At 47.6% G+C, this 13,254-nt stretch overlaps 1 protein-coding gene across 8 annotated transcripts in view; it reads left to right on the top strand.

Moving 5' to 3' along the window:
* The first annotated feature begins 8,128 nt into the window (after positions 1 to 8,128).
* The window catches only part of LOC144673905 (uncharacterized), a 104,287-nt gene continuing 99,161 nt past the window's right edge, over positions 8,129 to 13,254 (top strand). For 7 of the 8 annotated variants that reach the window (XM_078535522.1, XM_078535521.1, XM_078535541.1 and 4 more), the window contains exons 1-2: positions 8,129 to 8,231; positions 9,746 to 9,803. In XM_078535522.1, coding sequence (XP_078391648.1) covers positions 8,180 to 8,231; positions 9,746 to 9,803 — 110 coding nt within the window. In that variant the 5' untranslated portion in view covers positions 8,129 to 8,179. Of the gene's footprint in view, positions 8,232 to 9,583; positions 9,804 to 13,254 lie in introns of all 8 variants that reach the window. The other variant, XM_078535525.1, reaches the window with a different exon arrangement.

The raw sequence follows: 13,254 nt of genomic DNA on the forward strand, positions 1-13,254 counted from the left end.
CCAAAGCCTGTCCACCATCTACAAGGCGCAAGTCAGGACTGTGATGGAATACTCCCCACTTGCCTGGATGGAGTGTATCTTCAACAACACTCAATAAGCTTGACACCATCCAGGCCAAAGCATCGCGTATGATTCACACCCTATCCACCGGCTTCAACGTTCATCCCCTCCACCAGCAGTGTGTACCAACTATAAGATGTATTACAGCAACACACTAAAGCTTCTTCGACAGCACCTTCCAAACCAGCGACCTCTATCACCTAGGACAAGGGCAGCAGACACATGGGAATATGACCACCTGCAAGTTCCCCTCCGAGCCACACATCACCCTGACTTGGAAATACATCACTGTTGCTGGGTCAAAGTCTTGGAATTCCCTCCCCAACAGCACTGTGGGTGTACCTACACCATATGGACTGCAGCGGTTCAAGAAGGTGGCTCAACACCACCTTCTCAAGGATAATAACATAGGAACATGAGAAATAGGAGCAGGAGTAGAACATATGGTCCCACAAGCCTGCTTCTGCCATTCAATATGATCATGGCTCATCTGCTGCCTCAACTCTACTTTCCTGTTTGCTCCCCTTATCCCTTGATTCCCTGGAGATCAAAAGTCTATCGATCCCAGTCTTACATATACTCAATGATGGAGCACCTACAGCCTTCTGGGGTAGAGAATTCCAGAGATTCACCAGCTTTTGAGTGAAGAGATTTCTCCTCATCTCAGTCCTAACTGATCGACCTTCATCCTGTGTGCTAGATTCCCCAGCATTGGGAAACAATCTCTCAGTGTCTACCCTATCAAGACCCATCAGAATTTTGTATATTTCAATGAGATCAGCTTTTATTCTTTTAAACTCCAGAGAGTATTGACCCAATTACTCGTCTCTCATCACAGAACATCCTCTCGGCCCAGGAACCAATCTAATGAACCTTCACTGTACTGACTTTAATGCAAGTATAATGCAAGTGGAGACCAAAACTGCACACGGTATTCCACATGTGGTCTCACCAAAGCCTGTAGAATTGTAGCAAGACTTGTTTATTCTTGTACTCCAATCCTCAATAAAAGCCAAAATGCCATTTGCTTTCCTAAGGGTGTGGCATACCTGCATGTTTAACTTTCTGCGTTCCTTGCATGAGTTCCTCTGAATATCAGCATTTACAAGTTCCTCGCCTTTTTAAAGATATTCTGCTTTCCTATTCTTATTACCAAATAACCTCAACATTCCCCACATTGTACTCCACCTGCCATATTGTTGCCCGCTCACCTACCCTGTCTATATCTCTTTGCAGCCTCTTTTGTCCCACTCACAGCTTATAGTCTCATGTAACTTTGTATCATCAACGGACTTAGGTACATTACTCTTTTCGTCTAAGTCATTAATATAGATTGTAGATAGCTGAGGCCCCAGCTACTGACCCTTGTGGCACTCCACTGCCAATTTGAAAATGCCTCATTTATCCTTACTTTCTGCTTCCTGTCTTTTGAACAATCCCCCATCCATGCTAATACATCGTGCTGACTCCATGAGCCCTTAACTTGCATCATAACCTTTTGTGTGGCACCTTCTCAAATGCCTTTTGGAAATCCAAATGCACTATATCTACTGGTTTCCCTTAATCCACCCTACTGGTTACATTCTCAAAAAACTCTAATAGCTGTCAAACATGATTTCCCTTTCATGAAACCATGTTAACTTTATCTCATCACACCCTGATTTACTGAGTGCATTGTTAAATATTCCTTAAAAATCGATTCCGGCACTTTCTCGATGACTGATGCCAGGCTAACTAGCCTGTAGCTCCCTGTTTCCTCTCTCTGGATGAGGCTCCCATTCTTGAACAGTGGTGTTACATTCACTAACTTACTCCCTGGGACTGTTCTAGAACCTAGGGAATTTTGGAAAATCATAGCCAGTGCAACCATTATCTCTGCAGCTATCTCTTATGGAACCCTAAGATGTAGACCATCAGGTCCTGGGGATTTGTCGGATTTATTCCCTTAACTTCCTCCAATACTTTTTCTCTGCTGATATTAATTATCCTTCAGTTTCCTCAACCTTATTAGCCCTGGGTTACCTTCTATGTAACTTCTGTCTTCTAATAGCGTGCAAAGTCAAAATCTACTCCAATATGTGAAAAGATATTCATTGAAATTGTAATGCTTGAGTATCAGGAAGTGTGTCAATAAGGAAATGCCTCATATTCTGCCAAGACATACAGGAATTTGGAGGAAAAAAGCTTCCTATTCTGTTACCAGTTCTTTTGTTCTTATTTTGCAAGTTAAGATGATTGGCTAAAGAACCAGATGTGACATGAGGAAAAACAATTTTTTTGCAGTGAATGGTTAGGATTGGAACTCTGCCTGAGAGGGTGGTGGATGCAAATTCAATAGTAGCTTTCAAAAGGGAATTGGATAAATACTTGAAGGAAAAAAATAATTGCAAGGATAAGGGGGAAGTATGTTTAGAGTGAGGCTTACTGGATTTGCTCTTCAAGAGAATGGGTTGTGGACTCGATGGGCCGAATGGCCTCCTTCTGTGCTCTGTCATTCTTTGCTTCTATGATTCTGTGATTCTAGGGCACATGCAGAAATGCCTTTAAAGATCGGAGAAGAGACTCAACTTACAACTGCAAATGGACAACATCATATTATCTGTGTGGAGCCACTTGAAAGCAGTAATTTGGCCTCGTTCATCAAGAAGAGCACGAGTTTTAATAGCATTTGGGATTTGAATGCCCTGAAGCTCAGGCAGAGCAGTACCTATGATGCATACTGCTTCTGCCAGGCAGAACAAGCTGTCTTTTCGCGGGCCTTACCACTGGTACCTCTAACAAAAAAAATGAGGCTTTCCTTTACGAGTATGGGGAAGCGAGACTTGTCCTGTATGGAGATGCAAAGTGGATAGCTGCCCCCCAAAGCTATCTGAGACCAGTGACCTCTCCGAATGTATGATACAGAGCAAAAAGCCACGTGCAACATTGCTTTGCCTTCACTTATATGAAGGAAAAAGAAGATAAAACATTTTAATTGGGGGCTCAGGTGAGGGCGGGTGAGACAGGGAGGAGCTTCTGATGAAAGGATTTTTGTTGGAGCTCTGATTGGACTCATGTAAAAGTGTTCAGTGTAGGCAAAATAAGCTGGTGATCAGAGTGAGTCCTACAATGGTGAGATAGATCTGGATACATGTCTGGGGTTTGAGGATTGAAAGATAAAAACAGAGAAAAAATATTCAGGAAGCAACTGTGGAGAGAGGGACAGAGTTAACTTCTCAAGTCATCTGAAGAAAAGTCATTGAACTGAAACATTAACTCTGTTTCTCTCTCCACAGATACTGCCAGACCTACTGCGTGTTTTCAGAATTTTCTGTTTTTATTTCAGATTTCCAGCATCCACAGTATTTTGCATTTTTCGAGGGTTATGAACACTGGTACTGATGATTGGCAAGAACATGATGGGGCTCATTTTGTCTTCAGCTTGACTCACTCAGTTGTATGCATGGCTTTGACTTAGAGTTTGAGTTGGAAGGTTATGCATTCAAGTTCCACCACAGACTTGAGCAAACAATCCAGACTAACATCAAGGAGTGGTACTGAGGGACTGGGAACAACGTATAAGCTTATAGGGAGAATGGCACCAAGTGCTTTGCTCATTTGGAGAGCTGGTGCAGACATGATGGGCTGAATGGCCTCCTTCTGTGCTGTAACAGTTCTGTGATTGTTGCATTGTTCCACCTTCTGTAAACTTGAGGCCATCTAAAACTTGGCTGCCCGTGTACTAACTCACACCAAGTCCCCATTCATCCATCACTCCTTTGCTCGCTGATCGACATTGACTTCCAGTTAAGGCACACCTGAATTTTAAAAATTTCACCTACATTTCCAAATCACTCTGTGGCCTCATCCGCTCCCTATCTCTGTAATCTCCTCCAGCCTCACCATCCTCCGAGATATCGATGGTTCTGTAAGATGTCTTTGAGTATCCTTCAACTTGATTGTTCCGCTATTGACACTTCAGCTGCCCAAAACTGTGGAATTCCCTCCTTAGGTCTCTCCATCTCTCTTCCTCTCCCTCCTCCTTTAAGACGCTCCTTGAAACCTGCCTCTTTGACTGAAGTTCTGGCCACAGGCCCTGATATCTCCTTTTGTGGCTCGGTGTCAAATTTTGTTGGATATTGTTTTCCTATGTGAGAGGTGCTACGTAATTGCAAGTTGTTCTTGGCGTTGCCGGAGATGCTGTCTTTTGGAAGAGATGTCAAACCTCCCAATCTTTCTGCACAGCCAGATGCGCATAATCCCAAACAAACACTCGAAGGACAGTGGGATACTCTGGCTAATATTCCCTCACCACCGAATGTAGATTACCGATTTATCATCACAGAAAATGCTGGAAGTCCTCAGGAGGTCTGGCAGCATCCGTGGAGGAGAGGGAAACAGAGTTCACGTTTCGGAGCCATAACCCTTCATCAGGATCGGAAAAGATTTTAAGCAAGAAAAGAGGCAGGGATGGGGAGGGTAGGGTGGGGGTGGGGCAGATAAGGAGGTGAAGGAAGGTCCATGATAGGGTGGAAGGCAGGGGAGGTTAAATGACAAATGAGATCATGACGCAGGGCAAAAGCAGGCAGTAGTGGGACAAGAGAAGCCAAAGGATGGGCCTAGAGGAGGTGTAAATGGCAACAGCAGAACCATTACCAGCAACACCTGTCTGAAAGAAATGGAGCAGTGGCTATGATCTGAAAGAGTTGAACTCAGTATTGCGTTAAATGCTTATAGGCGACCTGTGCAGGATCTCTCAAGCCTCCAAGCACAAGGGTACCCAGGAGGTCACCAATGCCATCTTCGCAAAGGCATTTCACCCGGGATCAGGAATGACAAGAAGCAAGAGGACTGGGATTTGTGCAGATCTCTAGTTTCCCACAGGTGCAGGGTGCCATCGACTGCACTCATGTAGCGCTTAGATCTCCACGGCAACAAGCAGTCAACTATGTCAGCCGCAAGGGCTTCCACTTGCTGGATGTTCAGCTAGTCTGCGACCACCACAAACACATCCTACAGGTCTGCGCATGATTCCCAGGGAGAGTCCATGACTCCTACATCCTTAGCAGGTCTCAGATCCCTAACACCTTCCAAGTTCCACAGAGGCTGTAGGGTTGGCTCCTCGGGGACAAGGGCTACCCACAGGGGACGTGGCTGATGATGCCCGTGCGGTGGCCTCAGACAGCAGCAGAGCGACGGTACAACGAGGCTCATGCCCTGACCCGGACTTTGGTGGAGCGAACGATAGGCATTTTGAAAATGAGGTCCCGGTGATCCGGCAGATCCGGTGGAGAACTGCAATACAGTCCCCAGAGGGTGTCGCACATCATTGTCGCTTGCTGCATGTGACACAACCTGGTGCTGTAAAGGGGGGAGGGCCTGGCTGAGAAGGAAATGGAGGAGCTCTGTGCCTCCTCCAATGAGGACGTCGAAGGGGATGAGGGTGATGAGGTCCTCGATGGCGGGGATGCTGGTGATGAGGCCAATCGCACTGGCCGGACGAGGCAGGCATGCTCAGGATTCCCTCTTAGCTGCAAGATTCATGGAGGATGATGACGAGATGCAGTGAGGACTGTCCTGACATCCTCACCTTGCATCTGTGAATGTTTGACTCCTATGTGACTGATGGCAGCGCACTTACCCTCAGTGCTCAGGCTCATGTCATGGAGACACAGTGGATGCCCTAATAGTCACTGGATTCCAGGAGGATGATGACGACATACAGAGAGGACACTCCATTGATCTTCACTTAGCCTCTGTGAATGTCTGACTCCTGTCTGGCTGAGGGCAGCTCGCTTGCGCTCTGTGATCAGGGTCATATCATGGAGACACAACCGTGAAACTTTAAGTGCACCTGATCCTTTGTCCGCCTTCAGCACCTGTCCCCTTCAGGAACACAGCGTCACCGGTCACAGATGCTGAAGAGACGGGGTAGGGGGCCAGCCCCACCTTAAAGGTGCTGAGAGCACACAGAGAGAATGAGAGAACTCCTGTGGCGCCTGCCCATGACATTCTGGCAGCAATGACAAGCACCATCGAGGTGTAGGCATCAGTAATGTGCCCAGTGACAGTGAAGGCATGATCAGGGTGCTGGGAAGGTTGCACAAAGCATAGGGAAGAGGCCCTGGACTGAGACACCTGTCTTTATCTTGTGCAGGAACCAAGGTTTCACATCTGAGTGACACAAACACTGCTCTTCATAACAAGGAGCCATAGGCGGGGAGGCATTCTTGGGAGCTCATTAACAAAGAGAACATTATGTACAAGTGATTAACACCCATGCTCAGGCTGTGCAACTACATCTTCTTAACCTCCCTAACCCTGCCACTCCCTGTCTTGTTGCTCCCCTGTCATCCACAGCGGAGGTGGAGACAGCCTGCTGACTGCTACGCCCTGTCTGTGATGACTGTGGTGGGTGTCCTCTGGAGCGCCGAGACCTGGAGAGCCCCAGACTGCTTTCGGGGTCCTGCTGTGTGGCAGTGGCACCCTCCCCAGGCTGTGGAGCTGGAGCTGTGGGGGTCACAGGAAGAGGGGATTTGGGTCGGCCGGACATCCCCGGAGTCACCTGGGTGGACGGCCCTGGGGCGTCGAGCTGTTGGTCCTCCTCCCTATGGGTGCCCGAGGGCCTCCGGCTGACTCTTTGAGGAGAAGGGGAAGCTGGAGTGAGATTGAGCTGCCCCGCACCCATCTCACGTTGACACTGTTGGAGGCCAACTGTGGCGTCAGCGATGGATTTCAGCCCACGCAGCAGTGCAGGGCCGATGTCCTGGACCAAGGTCTTCATGGTGGCCGCCATCTTGCCGGTGTTGACCTCAGTGCATTGGCATGCCGGCGCTATCACCTTGGACAAAGGCAGATGGATCCCTCCATCGCCCCTTGCAATCTGAGGAGTGTTCCCGTGATTGTCTTTGCAGCTCCAATAACTGATTGAGGACCGAGCCCAGAGGCTTATCATCTGACTCAGACTCAGCAGATTCCTTGCTTCCAGCAGCTCTCCGAGTGCCAGCAACCTTGGATAACCCTGCCCCCACGCGTTGTGGAACAGATTGTGGGCTGTACTTACCAGCGTGTGATCCCGAGGCTGCTCTACATCTAGGTCCCACCGAGGTGTGTGTCCCTGCGCTATTGGAGGGTGTGGGTGAGGCCGTGACGGGTCTTCAACGATGCTTCCCTCAGGGTCCGCATCCGAGGTGCTCTCAGCGCTGGGGTCGGGGTCCAGGTTGCCAGAGGGCAACGTGTCAGATGTGCCTAGGACAGAAAGTGCAGTTTATTGGTGCTTGGCAGCCGTGTTACACACAGACAGGGAACTCAGGATAGCATTAAGAGAGGGATGATGTGGTGCAGAATCCCCACGTGGGTGTTCACCACCACCCTCACCGTCGCCACAGGAACGGTCAACATCCTCTCCGGCCAGCTCCAACGCACGACTTTCAAACAGAGTGAGGACCTCATTGTCTGGCACTCCGGCCCTCGGTCTGGGGCCTCTCCCGGTGATTGTGCGCAGTCTTGTCCTGCATAAAGATAAATGGAGAGAGTGTGAGCGAGGTGCATGCCAGGCTAAATGAGAAAGGATGTCTAGCATGTGTGTGTGCTGAGTGGAGGCATGGACGGGATGGGGAGGCAGTCTCCAGGGGAGATGAGGCCGGATGGAGATGTGAGGGTGTGTGTGAGAGAGTGAGTGGTGATGCCCCTTGAGCTGGCAGTGAGTGAGATGCCAGTGAATGCGTGATGGGCTTGTGAGTGGGTGAGTTGAGAGTGATGAGATGGTTGACTTGCCCTGGTGGCACGGATGAGATCATTCATCCGCTTTCTGCACTGGATGGCCGACCACTTGTGTGCAGCATTGGCACTGACCACCTCTGCCACTGCCTCCCAAGCCGGAGTGGTGAGAGTGATGGGCCTCCTGCTGCCAGAGTGGGGGATGCATCACTGAATCGGTGGGGTGGGGGCTGCACTCTTCTTGCCTTTTGGGGCTGTGTCTTCACCAGAGCAGTCCTGGGCTGCAAGCGTTGAGAAGTCTGCGCCCGTCTGCAGTTTAAATATGGGGCCCTGCGTGAGGAAGTGGTGAGGTAACCGCATGGCGGGCCAATTGGAGGCTGGTTGCCAGCGATCCAACCTGTTTCCTGTGACTACATAATTTATGAGGCAGGAAGGCGGTGATACAGCACGAAAACCCATCGCTGTGGCCGCAGGTAAAACATCTCTTTTCACGCCCGCTACCGCACTTAGTGCAAATCTGGGACGATTCTGACCAATGTCTCTTTACATAAAAGTAGCAACTAGGCTTTTAATGTAATCCACTAATTGTAAAGGACTTTGGGGAAGTCCTAATAATGTGATAACGTGCTGTGGAAATGCAGCTTCTTTCTTTAATTCTCCCTTTGAGCGTCAATTTTAAAGGGTTTAGAAGTTTGCCTTTGTGCAAAGATCAAATGCAAATAGTCCCCATTTACCTGCTGTAAACTTGTTTGCATAATTATTCCAGACATCAGGTGCAGACTCAGGATGGGTGACACTATTCGCATGTAAGTCAAACTTAAGGGCAATTAAAAGGGTACGCCACAATTGGGAGACAAAACCTTTCGAGAGACCCCAAAGGCAACTTGACCCATCAGCAGCCTTTGGCCAAAGAGACGGACAATTAAGAAGTGGCAGTTTTGTAGACCTGAGGAAGAGTCATATGGGACTCAAAATGTTATCTCTGTCTTTCTCTCCACAGACGCTGTCAGACCTGTTGAGTTTTTCCCAGCATTTTTTGGTTTCGTTTCAGATTTCCAGTGCCCGCAGTATTTTACCATATTATATAAGAAGTAGCAGTGACTTTTCACGACCTTTCCTTTATATTAAAATGAAACTCCCCATCCGGAACCAATTGGAAACTTGCTTCAGGCCACACAGGAGGTGAAAAGGTTTTGATCGAGTGGATACAAAGAGAATGTTTCTCCTTGTGGGAAAGAGCATTTCTAGAGGCCATCCATCAATATAAGATAGTCACCAAGAAATCCAATAGGGGTTCAGAAGAAACCTCTTTACCCAAAGAGTGGTGAGAATGTGGAACTCACTACTGCAGGGAGTGGCTGAGGTGAACGATATAGGTGTATTCCAAGGGAAGCTGGACAAGCATTTGAGGAAGACGTGAATCACAGAATTGTTACAGCACAATAGATGGTTACAATGGTAGATTTAAAAGAGGAGATATGGGAGGACGCTCTGGTGGGGTATAAATACTGACATGGACTGGTTGGGCTGAATGGCCTGTTTCTTGTGCTGTATATCCCGTGTAAAAATGATTTTGGCTTAATTTTCCAGCTCCACACACTGGACCCAGACAGGGCTTTGTCCCTCCATGGGGCCTGACTCGAACCAATTAAAGACCTGACGGCCAAATAAATGGTTGAGGGTGGGAGGGGGGGCGGCATTGGTAGCTGACCAAGTGGGGGAGAAGATAAGCTTCCCCCGGACTGTTACACCAGGGAGCTGTGCTCCTAGAGTAAAATTCACCCTTTGGGACGAGAGCTAAACAATTATTATTTTTCCTTTGCAGCTGAGATTACCTCTCGAAGATATGAAGAAGCTGTTTAACGTCCAATTACTCCCTGAATTTCAAAGATTACGTTGGTAGCAAAATGTAACAATCTGATCTGGGTTAAACAGTGTTGAAATTCTTTTGCTATCAACAGAAAATATTCTTTTATGTTGCATACAGTGGAAAAAAGAAGCAGCATGTCGCCAAGCACATTCTTTTCTGAGGAAGCTATTAACACGTGAGTAATATATTATCGCAATGCAGTAAAGGCAAATTTGCTTTTTATAATGCAGTGAACGATACCATATCTTAATGTTTCACTAACGGTATTGTTAAGCTGATGGATAAACAGGCAGAGGATATTGGTTGATCAAGTACCTTGACCACATGTGTAAGGGACTGAGGGCGTTGGTGGCCTAATGGTGATGCTGCTAGATAAATAACCCCAAAGGCCTGGGTTAGTGCTCTGGTGACATGGGTTCAAATCCCACCGTTATCAGCTTGGTGGGATTGAAACTCTGGAATAAAATGCTAGTCTTGTCAATCATGATCAAGGAAACTACTGAATTGTCATTAAAAACCCATCTGGTTCACGTACCCCCTTCAGGAGAGGAAACATATCCTGGCTTCAGTGTTCCTGTAGTGTGGTGGTTATCATGTTTAACTCACGTATGAGAGCTCCCCGGTTTGAAACAGGGCAGCAGCAATGTGAAAATATGTCCGTTTAATCGTCCGCAAATGTTCAATTGTGGCCTTTTAATTTAATTCGCTCAGTTTCCGTTGAAGATTTTGTTTTTAGTTACAATGCTCCTTTAAGGACTTTGATTAGATAATTAGTTTTTATTAGTTCATTTGTTTGAACCGCTGCTCAGAAGATTACAGGAAGGACTGAGCAGATTGGCACAGCAGACTTGCGCTGAGCTCATTACCCAGAGGTTGAAGGGTCAAAGCTGTAGAACCGTAGAAAAGGCCGGAAGAGGCCATTCAGCCCATCGTGTCTGGGCTGGCCAGAAAAAAAGAAACTAGCCGCTCATTTTTAATCCCACTTTTCCAGCACCTGGTTTGTAGCCTTGCAGGTTAGAGCACTTCAGGTGCAGATCCAGGTACCTTTTAAATGAGATGAGTGTTTCAGCCTCAACCACCAACTAAGGCCAACTAATTTCAGATGCCCACCACCCTCTGGGTGAAAAAGCTTTTCCCCCATGTCCCCTCCAATCCTTCTACCAATCACCTTAACTCTATGCCCCCTGGTAATTGACCCCTCAGCTAGGGGGATAACAGGACTTTCCTATATAGGCCTCTCCTAATTTCGTACACCTCAATTAGGTCACCCCTCAGCCTCCTCTGTTCTGAGGAAAACAACCTTAGCCTATCCAATCTTTCCACACAGCTGCAATTTTCAAGCCCTGCCAGCATTCTTGTAAATCTCCTCTGCACTCTCTCCAGAGCAATGATGTCCTTCCTGTAATGTGGTGACCAGAACTGTACACAAAATCCCAGCTGTGGCCTAACCAGCATTTTATACGGTTCCATCATTACATCCCTGCTTTTGTGTTCAATACCTCGCTCTATAAAGGAACGCATTCCATATGCTTTCTTTACCACCTTATCTACCTACCTTGTGGACATGCACTCCAAGGTCTTTCACTTCCTCAACCCCTCTCCATATCCTCCAGCTTATTGAGTATTCCCTTGCTTTGTTTGCCCTCCAAAATGCGTCACCTCACGCTTTTCTGGTTTGAATGCCATTTGCCACTTTTCCGAACATTCAACCAAACTGTTGATAACGTTCTGGAGGCAGCTATCCTGTCCACTGTCAACTACTACTTGCTGCCATTTATGTTCTCATTAATTCCCCAAAGAAATATTTGCTACCACCGCAATCACATCTGATTTTATGGAGCGTGTGTGGCACGGCGGTAGCAGGTCTGACTCTAGATCTGAAGGCTGTGTGTTCAAATGGCATCAGGTTCACAAGAGGATTCACAGCAGCTTGGACATTAAGATTTCTGGAGTGCGTATTAGCCCCCAAAATGTCACTTTAATGTAAAATTTAAGTTCCCTTTAAAGAGTTTTTTTTGGTTGCTCCAGTGCCTCTTGGGCCTGTTAACATGTTAATTGGTTTAATTAGTTAATTAGTTTTATGGGTAGACTCAAAAGAGTAGAGGAAAGGATTTGAGGACAGGAACCACACTTCCCAGCAGGCTGCGGTCACTCTTGGGCCTTTGACGCACGCACCAGCCAGCAACTGGCTGGCACACGCGCAGCTTGCTTTCCATCTTTCCTCGGGCTGGGGAATGGCCCTACCTGCGGGGGCAGAAGAAGAGGGCTTAAGGAGCACAAACAGCACCAAAGTACACATCAGCTGATCTGAACAGGGGCGCCATTACAGAGGAGGTGTCCCACGAAGCCGGACACAGCAAAGGACGACAGGAGAAACGTCTCGGAAGTACAGCTCCGGGTAAGGGACAAAGACAGGGATCAGAGATAGATCCCATTGAATCAAGATAAATGACAGGAGCAAGAGAAAAAAAGGCTCCAGGTTGAAGAAAGAGCTGAAAAGGGACTGCTGGGACATTGCGTGGGTAGGAGGCAGAGATCTGTGATGCTGCGTCCTGTAAATAAACCTACTATCAAGAAAAGCATTTGTGTCGAGATTCATGCTTCACCATCTGGATTGGGATCTGTTTAACACCATACATCGGAATAGTATCATGTGCTGCAATGTGGTGGGACGCGGTTTTGATATTTCCGCAGGTATGGTTGAAAATCAGTTCCTGTCCTATCGGAGGAACTCAGTGGAGGCTGTATCTTTGTTTGGAGGGGAGCAACATGGAACTTTCCACTGGCCTCTTGTCAGGCAGCTGGTACCAGTGTTGGCAACGGTTAGAGATCGGGCTGCCAGCCCTACTTTCTTCAATGTGTTACGTTCGTCGTCAGTCCCTTGAAACGAGGATGACGTTTGCCTGGCGTCATGATTTGTCTGCCCTCAGGTGACTCAGCTGGCCAATCCTAGGGCCGTAGGTCTTTGGGCAGAGAGGGCAAGAGTTGCCCTGAGGAAGGGGGAGCTCTTGAGCTAGGGCTCATGCTCTCTCTCACCTTCCACCTTTGGTCACTTCTCTGCAGCAGAGTTTATGCGGTCAGCTTGCGACTGTGTTGCTGCTGTTGGATGAGGCACTGCCACATGGCATGGTTGGCGGTGATGGTGTAGTGGTATTGTTGCTGGACTAGTAACCCAGCGACTCTGGGTAATCCTCTGGGGTTCAAATCCTGCCACGGCAGATGGTGGAATTTGAATTCAATAAAAGCCTAATGATGTCGATTGTTGTAAAAACCCATCTGGTTCACTAATGTCCTTAAGGGAAGGAAATTGGCAGTCCTTTCTTGGTCTGGCCTACATATCACTCCAGACCAACAGCAATGTGGTTGACTCTTAATGCCCTCTGGACCAGGGCAATTAGGGAAGGGTAATAAATGCTGGCCTAGCCAGTGATGCCCACATCTCATGAATGAATAAAGAGAAAAGTCCCCCCACATGGACAGAGGCCTTAAAAGCATGAGATGTAGTAAGAATGCTGGGAAATCTGTAATTTGGGATTTCTAATTAATTAACAAAAACTAACTTAGATGCTATGACTGACTGTACATTTCTTTATTTTCATTGTTACACTTATCCTATTTCATTCCTG

The sequence above is a fragment of the Cetorhinus maximus genome, chromosome 3 (assembly GCF_964194155.1).
Source record: "Cetorhinus maximus chromosome 3, sCetMax3.hap1.1, whole genome shotgun sequence".
NCBI lineage: Eukaryota > Metazoa > Chordata > Chondrichthyes > Lamniformes > Cetorhinidae > Cetorhinus > Cetorhinus maximus.